At 36.2% G+C, this 19,644-nt stretch overlaps 1 protein-coding gene across 1 annotated transcript in view; it reads right to left on the bottom strand.

Moving 5' to 3' along the window:
- MEOX2 (mesenchyme homeobox 2) overlaps positions 1–19,580 on the bottom strand; it is a 63,355-nt gene extending 43,775 nt beyond the window's left edge. The window contains exon 1 of the mRNA XM_001915730.5: positions 17,825–19,580. Within this exon, the coding sequence (XP_001915765.2) occupies positions 17,825–18,338 (514 nt within the window). The 5' untranslated portion in view covers positions 18,339–19,580. The remainder of the gene's footprint in view (positions 1–17,824) is intronic.
- Between the last annotated feature and the right edge of the window lie 64 nt (positions 19,581–19,644).

Here is a 19,644-nt window from a genome sequence, read left to right on the forward strand (position 1 = left end):
CAGATTATAGAAATAAGAGAAAGATACTGAATTGGAAGTTATTAGTCCCAGTTCTACATACATTATCTTAGCGGTGCCACTCACTGAGCCTCAATTTTCTCATCTTTAAGATTGAGGGTGTGGTTTTGATGAATTCTAGAATCCTTTCCAATTCCAACATTCTGTGAAAGTGCTTGAATATAGCCTGTAGGAGGGTCTTAACAGCTCTCAGGATAAAGATGGAGAGAAATGCAAAGAAGACTAAAGAAGGGAAACCTAGGAAGCCTAAAAGTCATTTCACTTGTTTCACAATATTCATCTAAAGTCACCCCTTGAATGTGAGAGAGCTTATATCTTCACAGTCATGCCTATAAATGGGCTCCACAAAATCTTCCATGCGCTTAATCCTCCCTGGCCTTATCAAGATGACATCAATTTCATGCCCAAAATAATACAGCATATATATTTAACCAGCTAGCAAAATCTCTTACCTTTCACTGTGATTTTATCAAATGACATCCTGGGAATAATATTTTTGAATTACAAAGTTTAGCTATTTATGATCAATTCCTGCCCCACAAACCTTGGTGCATAAGACAAACGAATGCTTAAATCATAAAAATGGAGGAACTGAACAAGAATGCCCTAGAGGCAGATTTTGTGCATGATTCCAGGAACCCAAAACCTACCCTGCATTTCATATCTTCATTCTTCAACAAGGATCCTTATATTTTCCTCCAAGGGTGTTTTGACCCAGGTCACAGTCTAACAGATATTCATGCACTCATGACTTCAGAAGTGGAAAGCAAGAAGCAAAAGGAATTGAGGCAGGTATGACACATTTTCTGAAAACTGCCTGGATTTCTCTGGATATTTTTCTCACCTTTGCTACATTATTATATCCTCTATCATATTGTTGCCTTCAGTTGTTTCCATCTTTGTCTTCCCTACTATGCTCTGGACCCTTCTAGAAACCTCAAGGTGTTCTATTCATCTCAGTGTACCCACAGCATGGAACCAAGTCCCTGGCACATAGTAGGCATTTAGAGAATTATGTCTGTTTGTGAATTATGAAGCTACAGAAACACCTATTGCATTGATGTGTGGGTCCAGGGCCAGGGAGAGGATCGGCCACAATGTGACACTAATTATCATTTATCTAAATAGTTCCCTGACCTACTTGTTTTTAAGGAATTCAGCTTGATCTAAAATATTAATACTGCTTCTTAAGGTTAATAATTAGGTGATTCAAAATGAAGTGTAATTCTCTTAGTAAAATGAGAAAGACTTTTTTTTTTTTAACATTAGGAGAAGTATAGAGAAAATGTCAGAAAGTATTTATATCAGATCTGCGAATAGCATAACTACCTCCTGAAGAAAATCCCTTATTAACACTTCTGCTTGTGACTCTTGTGTTAAGCGGCCCCTGCCTCGTTCAGCACCGCTTTAGAACAGTTAAATTACGGATCCACTTTGAATAATATATTTAAATTTCCGATTGGTTTGGTTTGGCTTCCTCACAGCCTGAGTTTTCAAGGTAAAACTATTCAGGTTGGAAGTCACTTTTTCCTATTGTGTACTAACATGCATTTAACTACTTTATTGTATTTAAATAACATTAATTAGCCATGCTTTTTTTTAATAGAGAATGTTTGCATATGCAGACTGTTTCTTCTAAATGTTTTCTGTTAAAAAAATAAACAACCTCTTATTTCTATTTAATGTGTCCATGGAAAAACTGCGCTTCTTTTTAACTGGAAAAAACTAAGATTTACTTGCCTAAAGTAAAAAACAATTGCCATTAGTAACATAGATTACCACATCCCTATGTTTACACACCAATGGCCACCAATATTATATGAGCAAATTTTCAATATAGGAATAAACTCATAAATTTCACTTACTGAAAACTACTAAAATGTTTTCCCTAATCTTCTACATTGCCAATAAAACTTTATTGCAAATTACATTTGGTCTGGCCCGATTCTGTTCCAAAATCTCTTAAAAACCATTAGAGTTGCCTGGACACTTAGGTATGCTTGGCCCGGTATTGTAATGTTTGTATTTGTTTTTTGTGTTCCTAAGATCACCTGAATGCAGCCACTAACATTTTTCTACATTTTCATACTTTAATGTACACTCTCAACTGATAAATTCTGACATGAATGTATCCAGGGATACGTTTGGTTAATATGTAGTGTTAAAATGCTTTTTGTCCCACAAATCACTAGCAGTTCAATCATCAATTAATTATCAATTAATCTCTATTAAAAATGAATCCACTGATGAATAGTCCTCCTGCTTCCCACATATTCAAAACTCTGGTTGTGGCAGCTTAATTGTGTAATGTATGGCCACAGTCAAATAGGCCCAGATGTTTAACAGTACAGATGTTAAGGCTCCCTATTCTTCACTCTTCCTTGCATTTACTCTTTTCTAATGCTAACATGAATACTTCATCTTCATTTTCTTACCAAAAAGTTAAAAATCTCCTCTAATAGGCTCTTCCTTTTGTCAGCTACCTGACTTGCAATTCTGGAATTCACACCAGGGATTATAAAAGTCCAAATCTTTTGAGAGGCTTTAAAAGTTAATAATTCTTTGTCATTAACTGCCACTGTCTGATTCTATTAAGTTTTCATACTTTCTCCCTGGAAAATCTAGTCTAATTCCTGGCATGTTCCCCACCCTTTCCCAGAAAAATGTTCTCCTCCCTATTCCTCAAGAGGCCTGGAAGAATCTCCCTAGTTGACCTTACATTTTTGAATATGTTTTCATTGTTTGCCTCCCCACTTCCAAAATCCTATTTTTTTAATATTCACACCCATTGTTATGTTGTATTTTACTTCACTTTAATTCTGTATTTGTAAGTCAACAATGTAATATCTCTGATTTTGCTTTCATTTTGATAACCGTCCAAATCACAGTTTTAGGCATTATGTTTAATAATTATTTTAGGATTCACTTTGGACTCTTCAAAACCATGAACGTGTTTTATTTCTGTAAACATTTGGTTGAGTAAAGTAAGCATTTATCCAAAAGATGGTTTAGCAAAATAATATTCCTTACATTTTATTTTCAGTTATGCTTCAATTTTAAAAGTTAAACTTTTAATTGTATTTGGCTTAATGTGGTATTTGAATTTTCACAATCTCTTTGTCCACTTGAGGAAGTTGCCATCCTTGCTGACTCTCACCACTGAAGAGTAAGGAAGTTTGTCCTTAGGAGTTTTTGCCGAGGAGCCTGTTCAACTGGACTTTCTAATAGATGGAAATGTTCTACATCCGCACTGTTCAGTGCATTAGCCAGTAGTCACTAGCCAGTAGGCTAGTGAGTACTTGGAATGTGGTTAGTGTTATCAAGGAACTGATTTAATTTTCATTAATTTTAATTTAAATAGCCATATGTGGCTAGTGGCTACCATACTACACAGCATAGCAGAGTATTATGATTATTGGTGATAAACACAGATATACAAATGACTGTTTCTAGTAAATCTGTATTTTTATTAAGCAATTATAGCCAACATTGCTGTCCATGTGCAGAAAAGGATAAGATTTAGAATACAGAATACCTGCCTCAGAACTTTTCAACCTAGAAACAAGAACATTCCATGCTGGTAGTTCTCAATTTTGAGGAAGACTGTCGCTGTGCTAATATCTGTGTCAATGTTCCTCTATTTTGTATGTAGGACACTGCCACAGCATTGCTTGATGGGCAGTGTGTAGCTCCACACCCTGGGATCCAAACTCACGAACCCCAGGCCGCTGAAGCGGAGCGTGCAAACTTAACCACTATGCCACCGGGCTGGCCCCACTTGGGAGCTTTTTAAAGACACCAGTGTCCAGGTGAAATGATCAAATATCTGAGATTTGTTTCAAAATAATCAAGACAAGGTGATGGAGGTGTGGGATGATATAAATGAGATAAAATTTTCCACATATTGATAAATATTCAACATAATGGGCACATGAGGGTTTATGACACTATTTTCTCTATTATTTTAATGCATAATTTTTCAATATAAAATTTAAAAAATTTCAGCTGTACTCTAGATTAACTTAATCATAATCTATGAGGCATCAGTATTTTTTAAGAGTATCTAGATCATTCCAACATAACATCAGTGTTGAGAGTTACTGGTATGAATAAAGAAATCTTATGATACCACGTTAATGAAAAAGCCCAGAAGGACAGAGAATCTGCAAGTTATTTTTTCTTTATGAATTGAAGGAATTGTTGAAATAGAATCAGTATCAGCATCACAGACAGAATTTTTTAAATTGCCAAAATGTATTGTAGTATGGATTCATTTTAACTCTTTTAAAGAAATAAATGGTAAATCACTTGCACAAGTAGGCTTACTGCAAACTTTCCTTTCATCAGTTTATATGATATGTAACTAAGCTCAGAACCACAAGTGAGATTATTTTCTTAGCTTGTCTACCCCTCATTATCATTACTCTTCCCTTACTAGCTAGGCCACCTCATGCGTGGTCACTTGTCAGTGTCTCAGATCTACATTCTCTAATTATATAGCATTGTTTAAATATGCTTAACCAGTCATTCTGAAAGCAGAATGATACAAACAAGCTATCACGGATTGAATTGGCAGCATTATACGAATGTCCTCATAAAAGGAATTTTCCATTTCTTTTTTAAAATTCATTCTATTTGAAAATTATTTTTCTTTTTCAAATCGTGATCTATTTGTGCCACTAACACTACAATGCAAACTGATTCATATTCCATATTTTTTCCAAATGCCCAATGATTTCAAGTTTAATTTAATTTTTTAACTTTGTCAGACAGACATTTTAAATACTACAATTACTTGGCTGTATACAATGTGCAAAAATTCAACAATACATCATAACTTCACAGAATGTTTATTGAATCTCTTGTCTCACCCAAAAATAATGGAATGAGGCATTCCCATACATTAATTGACAGGAAATTGGGTTTAATAATCCCTAAATTGTTGAAAATATAGACACCTTCCTTATTTTTAAAATGTAGATTTTTTTTTGCTGATTTAAGATAAAGTTTTCAATAAATGCATATTTATTTTTGTTATGAGTTATTCACAAATGGTAAACATATACCAAGTAATCACAGGTATTTCACTTTCAGAAAGTATCCGTAAAAATCAATCAGAAACAAACACAGATAGTTACTTAAGTTGGATATTCATTAAACTCTCCTATGGATTGCCCAAGAATTTTTTGAATTGCTCTACTACTAGAAGTCTGGAATCAAGAGTCTCACAAAACTCCTAAAACCACTAATTCATTCATCATTAGTGAAGCATTTTCTATGCCAAGCATTTCTATACCAAGGACTTCTGTGCACCTAACCTGATGCTGGATACCATGCTAAAAGAAAAAGACACTGAGTTTTCCTTTGGGAGTGCATATAATTGAAATCAAAGACTAGAGACATGTGAAAGAAGAACAGCAAAGAGAACCATGAGGTAAAATTTAAGTGAATTATTATGCAGTATATAGACTCTAATGTGGTAAGGAAAATGCAATGATTAGTGTGGGGTGATATTGACCCGAGAAGGTGTTGCAAGCCAGATTTTAATGAAAATAATGAATATATCCTGGAAAAGATATTACAGACTATGAGATCGAAATACTAAATAAATTTGGCAGGCAGCATAGAGTTAAAAACATACACACACACACACACACACACACACGAGTACATGTAAAACTAGTGAAATCTGAATAAGGTTAGTGGATCGTATCTATATCAGTTTCCCGGGATGTATCAATATCAGCTTCCTGATTATGTTATTGTATTACAATTACGCAAGATATTACCACCGTGGGAAACCAGATAAAGGTCATATGGAATCCCTCTGTATTACTTCTTACAACCACACATGAATTTACAATTTTCTCAAAATAAAAAGTTTTGGTAAGAGGGGTAAGCATAAACAAGTTTATTGAAGGGATACTGATTAAAATAAAAGCAAAATGAATATCAACAAAACTGGCCCAGCTGGTCAATAAAGGCTTTAATAATTGAGTTGGGAGATTGTAGGCAGAAGTCCAATAATATATAGCCTTAAATTCTTATCAAAGGAAATTAGATAGTAAGTATATGTGCAATGTCACTAGGGGGTTCTTGACTAAATGGGAGATGCAGAAAACCTTGAATGCAGCTATGACTGTATATGTTTGGGCACCTACATTAGGAAGTATCAGAACAGTGTTTTAAACTAACGTTTAGCATTGTGTTCCAAAGACTAAATGAAAAGATCACTTTTCCGGGAAAATACTGCTCTAAATCTATCCATCCTTTTGATTATATATAAAATATATATGAGATCATATTATATATTTATTATATATTATATTTATATATAACATATTATATGATATATAATAGACATATATGTATGATAGTAAACAAAACTTGGTTGCACATAAGAATTAGTACAAGTAAAATCTAGTAGTGTACCATTGATGGACATTGGCCACTCCATGCGTCATGTGCATCAAAGCCTATAATTAAACATTCATAGTGTAAATGCAGAATAATTTCAGTTTAATGTAGAGTTCCAAGAAGAGGAATGATGGAGTCAAAATATCCCTATATGTTGAATATAAGACTCCATTAGGAAAACATGAAAAGAAGTAAAGTTACTCAGAAGAGAGCTACATCAGGAGCCCTGGGGAGAAAACTAAATTAAGTGCAAGAGACATCAAAGTAGGAATAGGAAAAAATATATATATAGAAAATGTGAACAGAATGGATTTGGGCTGAGCAGTACAGGAAGAAGCAGCATAACTGAGTCCTGAATATAAGTCTAGTGGAAAAAGAGAAATCGTCAATTGAGACCATTAATGTGAAGGCATTTTGAATGTAAATTAAAATTAACTACATAAAAGAGGAATTTTTTATTACTTTGGAAATAGAGTTGTGTTTGGACAAAAAAGGAAAAAAGATTCCTTGGAAGAACCAACTATATTTTTTATGTTTAGTTTTCTGTTTTGAGGGTCTAGTAAGAATTAAGGATCTGGAATTAGCATGAGGGGTCAGTGTTGGAGTGTTCCAGAGGTTGTTTGGTTAGTTGTATCAGGAACAGATGGATTTGGTGTTTACAGATTGTGCGGAAGATGGGTGTGGCCAAGAGCAGAGGAGAAACAAGGAAGACACGTCTGGTTAGCAAAGACAAAATGGCTAACCATTAATATTTTTGTGTATCTTCTATGCAAGGATTGCATTCAATCAAAGCAATAAAGTCAATACTCATCAAAGAATGAAGATAAAATGTCCTTGAGACAAGGGAGAGTTGCCTGGTATCTACTTGTAGCTATTTATTACTTTGAACACAAAGAGGCAAATACATTTTGGGTAAAGCTCAATTTAACAAAATTTACTTGCATTAAATTAAAAATTTTAAAACAGGAAAAAGATCCTTCAATTCATAAACAGCTACCCAAAATATGATTCTGTTTACATAAATATCTATTATTTGTAGAAATAATACAGCAAAGTCCACTTGCACATTGCCAGCTATTAAATCTTAAAATGCTATGGCTTATTGTATAAGGTGTCAAAAATATGCAGGCACATTAGTAATCGATAAGAACTACATCATTAGAAAATTAGATAATTGAAGCTAAGGAAGCATAACGGTGTTTATATTCATAAAACAAGAGTGAAAAATGACTGAGGTAATCATAAAATCAGATTCAGAGAGAGGTAGTTTACACCCAAGCACTTTGTCAAATTCCATTTTATTCACTCAAAAGCAGTAGCCAACATTTTAAATGATGCTGAAATTTATTTTTATTGGGAAGACTAAAAACTTAAGGCTTCAAAATATTTTATGAGATTTTCCTTTTAAGGGCACTAGGCTGAAGTCAGGATATGGAAGTTCAGCTGCCACTACTTGGCTGAATGGACAGACATTACTTAACTCCTCTGGGCACATTCTCTCATCTAGGAAATACACTCATTGAACTGGGTGATGCCTTGGGTCTTTTCTAGTGTTTTGATCATTCTGATTCTAATGATCTGTTTAAACATTATAGATTTCAACTCATTAAGAAAACTGACAAATTGAGCCTACTCTGAAATACAGGAATAATGAACTAGTCGATGCAGTTGGCCTCTTCTTGTCACTGCTGAGTATTACTGAACATTGAATGTTTTGTTCTTCTTCCTCTACCCCTCTCCCTACTCCCTCCCAGCCCTTTCATTATCTAACAGAGAAGCAATCACTAGCCCTTTGAATTGCTGTCATTTTAGGGGATAAATTGCTGTGAATCTAGGAGCTTTGAAAAAGTTAACTCTTGGCACTTAGAATTTTAATACAGTATTTTATTCTACTATTTATTGAAAAGAAATTGTCACAGACCATCAGATGTAATAATTTAAAATTTCTCTGAAATACATTTCTGAATTCCCCACATTGAACAGTGGGTGTAGGAGAACGGACAAAGGTAAATAGAGTGAAACTAGTCAACTGTCCAGGACTTGCTACTCGGGCAAGTTTTGTTGTCCTCTATTGCCTCAAAGTAAGCAATAATTCTCAAGAATTTCCTAAATATAAATAAATAAATTATTGCCTTTGTAAAGAGAAATTATTACCACAATAAAACTGTTTTTCTGCATTTTACGTGGGATATAATACATATTTTTTTGTTGTATTTGCCATTCATGAGGGACTTCAAATGGAACCACAAAAAATAACAAAGAGCTCAATACATCAGTTCTCTTTGGAATATACTTTATAACAGCAGAAAAATGTCATTCCTAATCTTCTAGTTAACAGCTGAAACAGAGACCTAAAATTTCATTGTCATATTTAAATCCCTTTAGTTTAAGTTATGTTCCCTCTTGACTAAATGGCCCTCTTGAAAACAGGTGTTTGAGGGAGAAGTAGCAGGAGACACCTGAGAAAGGTTAGGAGCTGGCCAAGCCAAAGAGGCTACAGAATGGGAATCGTAAGGGTGATTAAGTGAAGGCAACTTGAGTCTCTTACACAACTTGGTCTAGAATTCACCTTACATTTCAGGAAAATGGCACACAACTTACAATTCTATGGAGAGTTTCAGATTATTTTAAGTCTTTAGCAAACTTTTAGGCAAGCAACATTTCCTATCGCAATATTGGTAGTAAAATACAAATAAACAGGCAACATAAGACAGAGATTGTTTTCAGATGGTGCACACTCACAACATAACTGTACTTACATTGATCTACAATAAAAATATCAACACTTACTGAGCCAGACATTGTTCTAAGTGCTTTATGTTTATCAACTCACTTTAATTTTTAGGAAACTAAGCTACAGAGAAGTTAAATCATAGGTAGTAGGAGACAGAACAAGACGTTGTGTTCTCTCGGATCTACTTTCAACATTTCTCTTCTGTGGTCTGCATTCCTTTTGGGTTGACTTCTATGAATTTCATCCACCAAGACCCAAGTGGTCTGCTTCTCTGTCTTCTGATTACGTTTGGCCAATGGGAGCCAAGAGAAGGAGACTGGAAGGCATGAAGACAGGTGACTGGACAATATGTGATATTGGCTGCAATCATCCACCTGAGGTTCCAATTTTGCCAGAAAGCTTCTCTCCTGATGCTCTTACTGGATTCTGGATTCTTGTAAAAGCTCCCTCTATTTGCCCCCTCAGGTTTAGAGGAGCTAATGTTTTCCAGTTGTGGGTAGATCCTGGGTGATTCACCATGTCCTGTTGCTTCCCTACATACTGCCCACAGTCAAATAGTCATCATCAAACTCTCTTCAATTATCCCTTTGAATGTAGCACCTATTTCTTTGATAGGATGACTAAGAAATAAGATAAATCCTTTATGATTTATCAACTAATGGCTAAATACACAAGAACAAAAAAAAGTGCTGCTACTTCTTTTCATCTTCCCAAGCATCTGGGTATCTAATAATAAAATTGGTAAAGCTCTACTTTCAGGAACAAAGAATAGTTCTGGAAGAAAAGGTGTTTATAATTCTCTGAATTTGAAGGAGGACATTCAAAGGATGGTAATCCTGGAAAAGCTAGCAGCAGCAGGCCCCAGTTCGGGATGCCTAACCTCTGGCTCGCCTGTCATTTCAATCTGTCTCAATAGTTTACATCTAGATGCTGTCTAATTTAATGCATCCAGACCCGTTTATATTTCAAATAAGAAAAAAAATTCCAAAGTAAACATAGCCTGTAGTTGGGGAGATTTTAATTGTTAAAGGCAGTAAACATACTGAGAGCCCGTTTTACTTTTGAAAAATGTTAAATAAAGAGAGATGTCACTTAATTTCAATCTACCCAGTTAGCAATAAAGCTCTCTTTAGATGCTTCTTAAAATGTGAAAGCTGTTTACAAAATTACTGGTGTCCTACAAAATCAATGCTATGTTTTATCTATTTAGTTCCCACTAAGTTTGTGATGGCACGATTCTATTTTCCTCAGCCACATATTTTAGCTACCAAAATAAAATCAATCATTTGTGAAATTTACTTGCTATTCATTCTTCATTTGATAAGAGTTGCTGCCCATTTGACGTTTTTTTTTTCAATTGACAAAAATACACCTCAGTTTAGTTTGCTAGTTTTTCAGGAGGCTAAGAATAATCATCCAAAAGTTTACTGGCAATCCAGACACTGTAAGCAGCCGCCTCTCCAGACACTGAATACCTCTCACCACTACATTTGCAAATAACTATCACTTTGCAAAAATAAGTTTTTATTTGGGTGTCATTTCTGGCACAGCTTTAAGACTATATTTTCAAAGAACAAAATTCCAGGCCTTTAAAATTCTGCTGGCATCCACCAACCTAAGCTGGACCCTCCTCTAGGTTTCCGCAGAGCCTAAGAGAGAGATGACTTCATCTTAATCATTTTCTTGCCCACAGTCATGTAAGATAACTGGAGAAATTTTTTTTCTTGTAGCATTATGGGAATCTCTTCAACTATGTGGAGAATAATGAGCTGGAGGAAGAGAAAAACAAAAGAAAACAAAAACTGCGGGGGAGTTGGCAGATTTGACTTTAATGACTATCATTGATTACTAGCTTCAGCCTGCTGGACTCTCCACACAGCTGCATATGCTTCAAGCCTAATATTTTATTTTGTAACTGGAACATTTAACATCATATTAAGGACTTTAATGTGGATGTTCTAGTGCAGATAATCTATTATCAAGAAATTAAATTTGGAATTCTATCTGTCTATTAGTGTTTATATAGCTTTATATAAATGCTTCATTTCAGTGTGCTTTAAGTATAGCTGCCATGTCCTAGTTAATCCAACACCCGCCCTGTTTTCTTTTTACCATGAACCCTTCTATCAAAACTCAGTAGAAACTAAAAACTATGAAAAATAAACACCTTATATTTATAATTTCAAGGGATATAGCCTATCCAAGCTTCAAGAAACATACCTGTAACATTTTAGAAAAAAAGCTAATGAAAAGAAACAACAGGATATTTAAACCTATTTGAAACATTCGAATTGAATTGATTCTATGAACTTTTGAAGAGCAACAATTTTTTAATTTGAATCTTTAATCAAAAGCCTAACATCTTTACCACTACAAGTTATTACCTAGTAAATTTATGTTAAATTTGCAGTAAAACTAAAAACTCCAAGGACCTAAAAATTATCACCAAAATGCACAAATATTTCAGTATCATTAAATTTTAAGGTAAAGCTAACTTTTAAAAGTAGCATAGCAATAATATCATATAAGTTAAAGATCCAACTTGTTAATATTTAAATCTATATAGTATATAGAGAGCAAAGTGATTATTTTTGAAAGGATTTTCCTCTCTTTTATATAAACCCTTTCTAGAAAATATATATGTATATATAATACAGATTTTACCTGATTATTCTTGTTCATATGTGCATGTAAGAGACCAAAAAGCATATCATAAAATATTTTCAGAATCCTATGAAAACCAACATTCCAATACACAGTACCAAATTTACAGACAGTAACATGTATAAGTTAAGAAATATTATATTGCTGTGGAAAATGTAACATTATAAATGAAGGTTTCATGAAAAATGGGATGTTATCGTATATTTAAAATTCCAAATATAGAAGAAAATTAATATTCGACCCATTCAATCACATATGATTGTATACTCTTGCCAAGTAATTTTCTGTTAATTTAGTAATAAATATGTCGAAAGGTTTTAAACAGAAATATTTACTCTGAAATTAAAAACAGTGCTTGAAACTTATCAAATGATTCAATAGATATATTATTGGTTATTTGGTATCATAAAGTACTATCTAACACAACTTTCTTAAAGGGAAAACAAATTCTCTACACTTCTATAACATAAGCAGAAAACCGTTAGAGAAGAGAGCATCAGATTTAAACCAATTCTGCCTCAAGACAGGTAATGCAAATTGAAGGCTGATACCTGAATGACCTTTACCATTGTAAGTTTTACTCCATGAGAGCAATAAAATATTCCACAAGGTTTTCTCCAGTTGGATTTTGAACCTTGCCGATGACTATGATTTAGCAGTAGCGTAGAGAATGTTGCAACTAACTTTTTTTTATTGTGCTACTCCATCTTTACTTGGGGGTTTCAGTTTAATGCAGCTATTCCAAGTAATAGTCATAGGAGCATTTTCTTTACAACCTCTACAAAAAACTTATTATTGATAACTAAACCATATTAATGACTAAAATACATAATATAGAGAAATAAATAGTGACAATAAAATGTGCTTTTGCTTAAATATTTTAAATAGGAAATACATCATACCTACCTCAGTTTCTAATTTGTGGACTTTGGTCTCAGTTTGTGTTTCGTCTTTTTTCTTTTCTTTTTCCTTTAGCCATCAGAGTCAATCACTAATACTATAACCCAGGAAATGTAATTTAACTGGCCACTCAAGAATTAATCCTTCTTATTTTATGAATTCAATCAAGGAGAAAAAAATGCTGCTCCTGATAGTCTCACCTCACGTGCTAATATATTTTCCCCACAAAATTTTTTATTATAAAAAACAAAATGACAAAAATACAGAAAATTTGAGAGATAAGCCATTCACAACTATTAACTCAACAAATATGAATTAAAGAATTCCTGTGTATTTTATTTTCTAATATTGTTCCATCCTTAGCATTTATATCATTCATTGATATTGTAATCATTATAGCGATGCTTGGAAAAGAGACACGCTCTAAAATTTTAGAAATAAATTACGGAAGTAAACATAATCTAAAACTAAAATGTTTTGTTGTATTATATTGACTTTTCTCATTTGAAACAAAAATCTAAAAAGCCCTCACATCTTTGTTTTGTGTTTCCAGCTGCCATTTTTGACATAGTAAATGAAAAAAATTGCCCAACATATCTATTTTTAAATATAGTAAATAAATAAAGTTGGGACCATTACCAGGCCAAGTACATGTAATAGATTTATAAGTGGTGATTTTTTTTACATAATTCAACTATTTATTCATCCATAAGTTATTTCTCAAATGAAAAAACAGTTAATTCTTCTATTAAATATGGAATCAGTCCCCCAAATTTCCAAGAATCTAAGGGAAACTGATCCTTTTCACGATTTCATTTTTGTTTAAAATTAATTTCTTAGACTGTTTAGGTCTTATAATATATATTACAAGTTATTTTAAATTCCAACACTGTGATGAAGGGTCTGTGTTTTCAAACATAGAGGGAAACCAAGGTAATGCTTAAAATATTTTTTTCAGTTTATTAGTGGAGATCAGTTTACAGGGTGTCAACATAATGGTTTCCATTGATAATTACTGTAAACAAAGATTAAAATTGTAAATACTTAGCACTGGGTTTTTAACTCAAATGTAAGTTTTAGTGGTGCCAAGCCTTTCATTTAATGCTTTTCATTTTCAAATGAACTATAAAGATATTCACACAGAACTGGAAACTATACCTATTTTTACTTGCATTCTTCCTTCCATTCATTGTGGACTTTCAACAATAAAGCACCTTAATTCTAAAGGAATTGCTGCTCTTGGCTTTCGAGAGTAATCATTTGAGAATCCTTACGGAGGTCAATCGTACTTAGAATATTTTTTATGTAAGGCCACTATTTAAAAATGTTCACGCCTAAAAGTAATCTATCACTCCAAGAAAAAGACTGAAAATGTGTTTTTTCATTCCATAGATTTGAGACATTTAATTTGTTCAATATTCTCCTATAATCGTCAAGATCCAATAGACTCTTTTTTAAACGCTAAAGCAAATGCTGAAAAGCCATAGTCCAGTAACACTGAGGTTAATAGTAAAGTAACTTTTTCCTTTCAGAAAACATGATTGAAATATCTAGAAAAAATTACAACTATAATATCAGAGTTAGGGTCTATAAGACATTACTCTGTATTTAACTTCCAGCTTATTAATGTCATACTTGCTTGTCATTCTGCATAGTTAGGATATAGACAGATGTAATTAGACAACAAATACTTTATGATCTTGTAGCTATAAATAAAATATTTGCAATTTTACAAGAATCCAATATGATTCAAAACTCTGTAAAATGTACATCCCCAAATCACTTCCTTCCCTTTTTATATAATTTTTATTTTTTAGGAAATATGTACTTATATTCATTCAATTAATTTGAATAGAAAATATTTACATATTTATACTGTATATTACCTGCATAAAAATTAAAATTTGATTAATCTATTTTGGTTATTTTAACTGAAAGTGGGCAGTTTATGTCTATTACTACATTGCTTGGAGAAAATCAAATGTAATTGAAGCCAAGTAATTCACACTTTTTATACAAATTTTTCAGAATCACCTGCTTTGTATAGATTAAGTACAGTTGTAAAGTTTTGATTTTTTAAGAGTTCCTTTGAAGGCATGGCAGATGTTGGCTTTGCTAATAATGCTGGAAAGCACAGCAGGTTCAAAGTTGCAAAAATGTTTGTCGCATATTAAAAAAGTGTGATTTTCTATTAAACTTGGTTATTTTCATTTGGCAATAAACTGTAGGAAGCCTAAAGTCCATAAATATTTGTTTCTACACCCTTAGACTTCTTGAGTTTGTTTATGTGTGTGTTCATGTGTGTTTGGAAAGGGAAATGCATGTAAAAGCAGGCTGGAAAATGTTACATATTGTAGTTCTAGTATCATTACCATGGATAAAACTTTGGGCTGTTTTTCAATATTTTCTGGTGCTTAAAATTCTATTAGAATTTCACACAGTCATACATGCATACAATCTGGGTATTAGATGCAAGGATACAGAATTTTAGTTCCAACTTTGCCCTAGATTCATGTACTGCAGTTACTTTCAATTAGAATACGTAGTAATCATAAACTGCCTAACAAAATATAAATGGCCTCTATTATGCGTGATGTGACTTTCATCTAAAGCTATTTGTTTAAAGAGTTCAGAAATTAATTTAATTTTATTTTTTGCAAGTATTGAAATATTAAACTGTGCTATAAACAATGAGAGATATATGTGTTAATAATATACCAGAATTATAGTGATTTTCTCCATTGCTTTAGTTTCTGCTAGATCAAGATGCCTTTATAATACTAGGAAATGAAATAGCTGTGAATGTAAATTATGGAAGACCAAATGCAATATCATCACAGGAGAAAGATATCTTGAATTAAAATCTACCTAGAGATCTAACAAGTAATTAACTTGAGTAGTGAAATTGGCAAATTAAATTCTATTTTCAATGAGCGTACATATATTTAACTAGAAACTACTGTGATATTTCCTTTTATACAGTCAAAAGTTGTTTCAAAATATCCCATCAAAGAAAATGTTCATTCTAACTCCCCAGTGATTCTATACCTGGTGATGAATAATTGCATTTCCCACTCAAGATGCAATCTATTAATACTTTATGTAACTGATGCAAACTTTGGTGTTTGTTCATTTTTCCAGTACTTTCATTATCAGCTTCAACATGTAAAAATAAATTTATTTTATTATAAGGTTATTGCCCACCAAAAGAGGGTGGTACTATTAATATAACCAATTTTCTTAAGAAAGTTGTTATTAAAATAATTTAAGGAAGCCGTTCTTAGATCCCACTTGCTCCATTTCTCCCCAACCAGAGTAACATGTGCCTATACGAACATGCAGTTTGCCATAAGAAACTTAGCTGCCTTTGGTTCAGTTCAGGAAGCATAAGGAACAATCCATCACATGTAGGTTTCTCATTGCAGAAAGTAAAATGAACAGTAAGAGTTTCTTGTAATTGCAAAAGTGCCGCTGACCAACCTCAACTGGGAGCTGCTTCCAAAAAAGTTACATTGATATCAAATGCTGAGTCTATGAAATGATCATTGCCTTCTAAAAACGTTCTTTCTAATGAAGATGGAAACCTTGCTATGATTAACCTTTTAACTCTGTCTTGAGAGTTTCACTTATGGTTAGTAAAAACCATTAAAAATGAGTGATACTGATGGTAACTTTCTCAGATATAAACTAATTTGTGATGGAGCATTAAAAGTTCACCTCTGACCTTGGAAAGTAAATGTCAGATTTTAAGTTGGTGATAGAAGAATCCATCCCATACTATCACTAAAGAACAATTGATACCATTGCTGCAAAGGAACATGAAATATGCGGCTCAATTATTATCATTTATGTGGGATCTTACCTAAAGCAGTATAAACGATAAACATTTTCTAATCCTTCACACCAATATCTGGAATTACCTTTCAGAACTGTTAAAGCAATTCCGCAAAGGAAGAAAAATATGTAAATGTTATATTAAGCAAATGATCCTTTCCAAAAAGATGGGACGCACGTTGCGCTATTAGCTACAAAAGAAAACTCCATTTCTTTCATTGTAAAGTATCTTTGAACAATTTCATAATGACACAGATAGGTAAAGGCTTTGAGGAGTCGCCTGGAAAACTTTAGTTTCTCTGGATTGCTTCAATTTAGTTGGCAGCCTATGCCTTCACGCACCCGCGTTCAGTAAGGTACCCCTTTTGCGTGGCTGCCCGCGTTATCTTCCACGTAGATCAGCGCCTCCTGCGCTCACCCTCGCGTTCCAGGCTCCTCCGGCACGTAGCGAACCAGCACTACCCGGCTTGCTGTTTGTCTCCCAATACTTGATTCCGATAATACTCAATTGGAGGAGGATTTTACTTTCCTACTTTTGAAACTCAAAATCTCTCTTTAAATTGACACCACACGAATACAACTATCAAGAATCGCCTCTCTTCAAGACTCTGAGTGTGTATTTATTTACAATTCTCTGACACGTTCCTTTATATCCTCTGAACTCCTAGATTATGTCTTCTTGCCCTGGAAAGGGAAATTTTTACCATTTGGAATAGGCTGCTATTTCGAGAACTCTGAAATCAGAATATTTTTTAAAAACGACAATTTATTTTTTCTCATACTCTCTGCCAAGTTCCATTGCAAGTTCCAAATATTGTGCAATAATTTGGAAATCCGGTTAACGATGGGAAAAATCGAGCCACTCGGAGTCGGGAACTTGCAAGGGAAAAGTCAAGGAGTGGCACCCGCAAGCACGCCCAGCGTACGCTACATCCCAGGGTGCACTCCTCTCCCCATCGCTCAGAGGAAAGGTCATGCTTCGCAATCGATTTCACATTCTGTCACTTGTTCTTTTTTCTTAACTGTCTGGTAAACTTGTTTGAACCTTGGAAAGTTTACCGCTGTTGGCTGCAGCGTTGCCCTCGGAGAAACACGTGCCACCAGATAACATGACCAAAGCAGCCCCGCCGAATTTGGCGGCGGGAAGCCAGAAAGGGCAAGATGTGTACCATATTCCCTGCCGCCTCACTATAGTGCGAGAATCTTCCCTGTCATCTCTCCGCCCCCTTTCGCGGAGGGTGCCCGGTGCGTCCTTACCTGAGCTATCGCTTTTCCTCTTGCCGCCACTTCTCTTCTCCGCCTCCGCGGGTGACAGCGCCTGGCGGCCGTAGTCCCCTGGCGCGCACGCGGCCCCGGTCGGGGTGCTGGAGCCCAAGCTGGAAGAGTTGGAACACAGGACCGGTGGGCTGCTTCCCAGCTCCGGGGGCCCTCCCGAGTCCGGCTGGAGACAGAGGCTGTGCCGAGCCGCACTCGGAGGGGAGGACATCTGCGGGAGGTGCCAGTTGGTTTGCAAAGCTTGGTGCTGCTGCTGCTGGTGGTGGTGGTGGTGATGATGGTGGTGGTGGTGGTGCCCCCTGTGATGCTGGCTGGCAAACATGCCCTCCTCATTGGGGTATCCCGCAATTATGCAAGACGAGGAAGAAGTGGAGAGCTCGGGGTAGGACATATGGTCAGATCTTCCATGGAGGGCGAGAGAGGATTGGGAGAACGGGTGCAAGCCTTGCGCGGTGGCGTGAGGGCTGCGCAGGCAGCCAAAGAGCGGGTGTTCCATAGCATGCAAGTCTCGGGTTCCAGGCAGAAGACTTCACGACGGTTCCAAACGCCACCACCCTCTGTCACTTTTCACTGGAAACCGTGTGACTTTTCCCCTTCCCCAAGCAATAGCCGCCCGCGTTTCTGCAGAGCTCGGATAATCCCGGTCCTGAGCCCTAGCGGCCAGTCCCTTTACATATAAACACTCGGACCTGGAGGAGCTTCCCTCCGAGCTACTCAGATGTCAAGAGTAGGAGAGGTTGAAGCCAAAAGAAGGTGGTCCCAGAGAACTGCTTTCAGGGGGAAATGGCTCTGAGAGGTTATAAATAGAGTGTAATGTGAGCTGGGGGCTGGCTTAGGAGGCCAGCGCTGACCACATGTAAACTCCCTCCAAAACTCCCGCTCAGTGTGCGCCACGCGCTCCCAGTTCCACTTCCTATCTCCGGCTGGACGCACGCAGCGCGTCCACGCCCGCCAGCCCCTGCCAGCCGCCGAGGCTGCAAGCCGCGCGCCTGGCGCCTCAACCCAGCCCCGGCGGGCGGCCGCTCTCCCCTTCCGACTCGGTCCACCGCAATGCGCCGCGATGCACGCCAGTCCCAGGCCAGCGCCCAGTGTCCAGTCCGCTCACTGCTCTCAGGAAAAGTGTCTTGTCAATGCCACTTAGGCACTTTCATCTGCAGGAAAGCTAGGGGTGCGACCAGCTCTTGAGGAGCACGAAAGGAGCTGTAGGGTTAAGGAAGAAGATCAGAGTTAGTTTGGCGCGCGCTCAGAGTTTTTCAAACTTCGCATCAACTCGTGCCCTGGACCCAGCGGCGCGCCTAGTTTTTTGCAGCTAGTGTCTGTGGGTGGGTTGTCAGGAGGCTCGGACGCCAGGTCCGAGGCTGCAAGGAAGAGCCCCGCGAGCAAGAAAGGGCCATTCTCTGTGCCGAAAGAAGAGAGAAGTGGCGGGGTAGGTGGAAGGAAAGCCTGGGGCGGTGGCAGTTGCAGATATCCAGACCCTGGCATCCTCATCTGCGGTGCCAGGTGGCTACTCTCTTCCCCTGGTTGCCGCAAATGCCCTCTCTGCTTTCCACAAACGTCCTCCCCTCTGCTTTCCTGGTCCCACTTAATTTCCTAGCCACTCGTCCGCCAAGAACTTTTCCTGGGTCAGGAATATTCCGAAGCGATTTCGTCCCGGTCACGTGAGATGTGTATATTGCACACACTTTTCCAGTCTTTTCCCTCAAGAGCCAGCCCATGTCAGCTCATTTCCCTCCAGAAATCCACCCTCTCTTCCGCTCAAAAATAAATCAGCTAATCTCAACCCTTCCCACCCTGCCCCCAGT

This window comes from Equus caballus, chromosome 4, assembly GCF_041296265.1.
Source record: "Equus caballus isolate H_3958 breed thoroughbred chromosome 4, TB-T2T, whole genome shotgun sequence".
NCBI classification, from domain to species: Eukaryota; Metazoa; Chordata; class Mammalia; order Perissodactyla; family Equidae; genus Equus; species Equus caballus.